The 4,109-nt window shown below is 38.8% G+C and overlaps 2 protein-coding genes across 2 annotated transcripts; both read right to left on the reverse strand.

Annotated features, from left to right (window-relative positions):
- Positions 1–281: 281 nt before the first annotated feature.
- Positions 282–1,418, reverse strand: LOC133462505 (interferon alpha-inducible protein 27-like protein 2A). The gene is made up of 4 exons (XM_061743783.1): positions 1,287–1,418; positions 1,111–1,140; positions 822–983; positions 282–408 (listed from the first exon to the last, which is right to left on the reverse strand). The coding sequence occupies exons 1-4, from the start codon at positions 1,360–1,362 to the stop codon at positions 323–325; spliced, it is 354 nt and encodes a 117-aa protein (XP_061599767.1). The 5' UTR covers positions 1,363–1,418; the 3' UTR covers positions 282–322.
- A 335-nt stretch (positions 1,419–1,753) lies between these two features.
- LOC133462553 (interferon alpha-inducible protein 27-like protein 2A) lies at positions 1,754–2,821 on the reverse strand. Its single transcript, XM_061743850.1, has 4 exons — positions 2,721–2,821; positions 2,599–2,619; positions 2,309–2,476; positions 1,754–2,175 (listed from the first exon to the last, which is right to left on the reverse strand). Exons 1-4 carry the CDS (start codon positions 2,743–2,745, stop codon positions 2,072–2,074), a joined length of 318 nt encoding a protein of 105 aa, XP_061599834.1. The 5' UTR covers positions 2,746–2,821; the 3' UTR covers positions 1,754–2,071.
- Positions 2,822–4,109: the final 1,288 nt, after the last annotated feature.

Consider the following 4,109-nt stretch of genomic DNA (forward strand, 5'->3'; position numbering starts at 1 on the left):
AAACTGGAACATCAGAGACCCCACCCACACACACCCCTATTTCATTAGTAAATTTAACTAGTAGTGTTCAAACTGAGTAAACATTTCCTTCTTTTTATTTTCAGACAGAAACACACAAATAGACTTGCACTTTTTTTTCAACTTCCACTTTATTCTTTAAATTATTCTTCATTTGACAAAATTTTTTACCCAAATATTAAAGTGTAGTTGGCTTTGTAAACTCATCTATTTTACTGATTGTATGTCTGCCAACTGGAAGAAACTTGTAACATTTAGCCAACTCCACGTGTGTTATTCCTTCATGATCTTGGTCATGTGAGTCTCAGACGAGAGCAGCCACCAGTCCACCCACAGTCCCTCCAGCACTCGCCACAGCTGCAGTGGCAGCACCTGACATACCTGCCATACCTGCAGGGAAACAACACGTAAATCATTTGTTTTCTCAGCTCTCTGTTTGATTTTGTCACTTGTCAATCACATACACAGTATTCATGCTCTTAAGTGAGCCACAAGCTCCAGCCAACTGGTCCCTTTTGTATATACACTCAACTATTCTGACACTACAAGATCTCTTGATAATTCACTGCAAGTTAACATGCTGTTTAAAGGGGACTGTTTACAAATCACCCTGCAAAAGTGGTATTTTTCTGTATCAAAGGTGCTTATCTAAGCTATCGCCAAAGTACAGGGCCTGTATCTCTGACTGGTGACATTTATTTACTCATGAGCACATAAGATAAAAGTCTGGCACACACAAGATGGATAGATATGGTGCACACATACATACATATATATACACACAATATATTTCCTGTTTTTACCTGCTGACTGCAGAAGAGCCACCGCACTCCCTGCTGCCACTCCTCCTCCATTGGCTATAGCTGCAGTCGACATCATGCCTGCAGCGTAGGATCCAGCTGCTATCCCAACTGAAGTGAACCCTGCAGCCCCCAGCACAAAAGGAGCACTGACTACTGCTCCTCCTATTAAAAATAAAACGATGTGGAAATGTTTTAAAGAAAAGAGAAAGTTAACAAATGTAGACGTTTTCCATTAGTAAAATGAAAAAAAAAAACCAAGTAAGTCAGAGCTTTTCTGTAGTGTTCTTACCTGCTCCTGCAGCCACGGCAATGTATGTCACTGAAAATACAATAATAAAAAAAAAGAAGCGTCATCTAAATGCAGTTCAGCTGGCATGATCAAGCATTTTCTAAAAGCATAATTGTAAAGGATGAATATGCTGAATATGACTGCAGTCATGCTGACAGCAGCTCAGCCGTACTTACAAAGTCCCATGGTTCCTCGTATCCAAGAATGAGAGTCTGGAGCTGAGACTGAGCCTTGTATAGACCCTTTATACATAGGGTCGTTTCCTGAGAAACGAAACTTAGCCAGAGGATTGCTGACCAGGGCTACTCTGCTGCCCTCCACTGATCAGATGTGGCAGCTACTATCATTTCCCGAGAAATTAAAGCTATTGTCAGCCACTCCCTTCATCCTCCTCAGTAGGATGTTGAATAGGAAGAGCTGAAGCTTAGGGTTTATATCATTATCTGCTGATCTCATCATAGCAAGGAAACACTGTCTTTGACACTATTGCACTTTACATGAATCATTAAAAATATCAGCGTTGTAGAAAAAGTTTTTTAATTCCTTTTTATCCATTAGTGTTTTCATTTTCTGAAACCCTCTGCAGCTTTTAACTTAAAATGTTTGTAATAATTAAATTTAAATATTAACGACACAAAAAACATTATTCATGTTGCATGCATTTTATTTTTGCTTCATACACACACACACATATATATAAATATACATATATACATACGTTTTTGTCTTAAGAACAATGCATTGACACCTGCACAAGTCATTTTATTAAGATAACATGATAGAAAAAATTGTAATATCAGTGATTTTAGATGTGTCATGTATTCATATTTGAATCCCTATATCACACATTATACTGAGTGTGTAGTAATCATGAAATAATTTGTCAAAGGATAAAAACAGTAACTGTAGTTAGTCGGAAGAAGATATAATAGGGGTGGATATCAATGCTGCTGATCATGAATTACGGAGTTGCAGTCTGGTTACAAATAGCTGATAGCATCCATCCCATTGAACCTCCAGCACCTGTCAACGTCCCAATTCCTAACCATGAGAAACCGGCCATACCTGCAGAGAGATTTGATCAGCAAGCCAACTTTACATACTCTTCTAAAATATTTGAATATTCTTGTTTTTCATTGACAGAATGGAAACAGATTAACATTGTGATAAAATATGAAAACTAAACGTTGAAGTTTACCAATTGACTGCAAGGTTGCTACCAGACCACCAGCTGCAACCCCTCCTCCATTAGCGATAGCAGAAGCCGCCATCATTTTGGCAGCAGCAGACCCGGCTAATATCCCGGTGGAGGTGAAACCCAGCGCAGCCAGAGCAGCCAGAGTAGCAGGAGTCAGAAGCAAACCTCCTGCACAAGAACAGAGCCAAGGTAACATTTGCAGACCTAAACTATTCTCTAAAACTCTGAGAATTTGATTGTATACAGGATGCAGTGTGTTATGCTGTGTCATGTTTCACACGATTCCCTACCTCCCACGACGAAAGCCTTGCCTGTTAATGACGTGAGAATAAGACATTTATACATATTTCCCCAAAGCTGATATAGTTGAAGTATAAAGTATCAAAGAAAATATCATATAGCCTATACTTACATATTTCTTCCATATTAACGTCCATGTCTATATGACATCGGCTGATGTTGATGTTAACCTGTAATGTAGATCCGGTGATGTTGTTCAACTTTTATTAGGAAGGATGAGTGGGAGTGGCTTCACAGGAGAGCTTTGCTTTCCGTATTTACATTTGATCGGTCAGTTGATAGCAGGAGAGGAAACCTGACTCCCCTCAACAGGTGTTGTATTTAATGAGCAACCTTTAAAGTATTCTTCTCAATGAATTAATATATAATGTCCTCTTCTTCTATTGATTATAGATACGTTTTTGAGGATGTAATGAGTCGTGTGACTTTGGTCAAAATACCCCAGAGCAACAACACAAAACTTATGTGTGATTCTGTATAAACTAAACAGAAACCAGACTGAACACTACTACCTCCATAAGTAATTTAGGTTGTCCTCACAACGCTATTTAATGTGCAATGTGTTATGAGAAAAAGCAAAATAAAGACATAAAACTGCTGCAATTTCTTCACATAATAAACAAAGAATATGGTGATCACTTATAGCGCAACACTTCCATCTAGTGGCCATCAAGTTATGTGCAGGTTATGAGTGTCGATACTGCAGCAGGCAGCTCCTACCAGCACCAGGCCTGAAAGTTTTGTGGGTCTGAATGAAAGGACTATGATTAAAAGAAGATTTTGCACTCTGGAAGCTTGCCACCGGCTCGAGTATCGGAGCATTGGACACCTTTTTGGAGTCAGCATCAGCACTGTGTGCAAGTGTGTGTCACACAGGTTATGGAGAGCCCAACATGCCAGCACCATAGTTTTGATTAGCTGGATATCAGCATCATTCCTTTTCAGGAGGCAACGCCACCTCCCCTTCAGTCTGCCAAAAGCATTTTCAACAACAACCCGTGCACGACCAAATCTTTTGTCGAATATGTTTATGAAGAATCAACCAGTGACCATTTTCATCTGCCTTGTGGGAGATAACCTGACCTCTGAAGTTTTTTTAGGAGGATGGCGACTCCTGCTGACCTTGAAGTGCCATGGCTGAAGAAGGCAAAATCTCCCCATTGTTTAGACCAAAATAAAGTATCCTCACTCTTGGAGTGAATTTCTTGAAGAAAAATAATATTTGCATTTTTCCCTTTACAGAATAAAAAAAAGCTTTTTCTTTTTGTCATGTCTCTTGGAACCCTTGCATTTACAGAAATGAGAAATATATCATTTTTTAGACTAAACATAGAACACAAAAAAATCAAAGATAACTGAACTGTTGAAGAACACGAAAAATATAGTATCTGCTAGTAGTTACTGAACTTTATAGTAACAGAACCATGAGTATGTTTTCTATTTATAACTCACTTGTTTTGAGAAAAAAAACCTCCCTAGTTTGTAGGTCTATTAGCTGGGA

Source organism: Cololabis saira, chromosome 16 (assembly GCF_033807715.1).
Source record: "Cololabis saira isolate AMF1-May2022 chromosome 16, fColSai1.1, whole genome shotgun sequence".
In the NCBI taxonomy this organism is placed as follows: Eukaryota; Metazoa; Chordata; class Actinopteri; order Beloniformes; family Belonidae; genus Cololabis; species Cololabis saira.

Bases quoted from the DNA above. Each gene is read 5' to 3' on its own strand.
- LOC133462505 (XM_061743783.1), bottom strand. From the start codon at position 1,362: ATGTATAAAGGGTCTATACAAGGCTCAGTCTCAGCTCCAGACTCTCAT. The intron at 1,141-1,286 runs GTAAGTACGGCT...TTGTATTTTCAG, and splicing joins ACGAGGAACCATGGGACTTT to TGACATACATTGCCGTGGCT. The intron at 984-1,110 runs GTAAGAACACTA...TATTTTTAATAG, and splicing joins TGCCGTGGCTGCAGGAGCAG to GAGGAGCAGTAGTCAGTGCT.
- LOC133462553 (XM_061743850.1), bottom strand. From the start codon at position 2,745: ATGGACGTTAATATGGAAGAAATAT. The intron at 2,620-2,720 runs GTAAGTATAGGC...CGTCATTAACAG, and splicing joins CGTTAATATGGAAGAAATAT to GCAAGGCTTTCGTCGTGGGA. The intron at 2,477-2,598 runs GTAGGGAATCGT...GTTCTTGTGCAG, and splicing joins CAAGGCTTTCGTCGTGGGAG to GAGGTTTGCTTCTGACTCCT.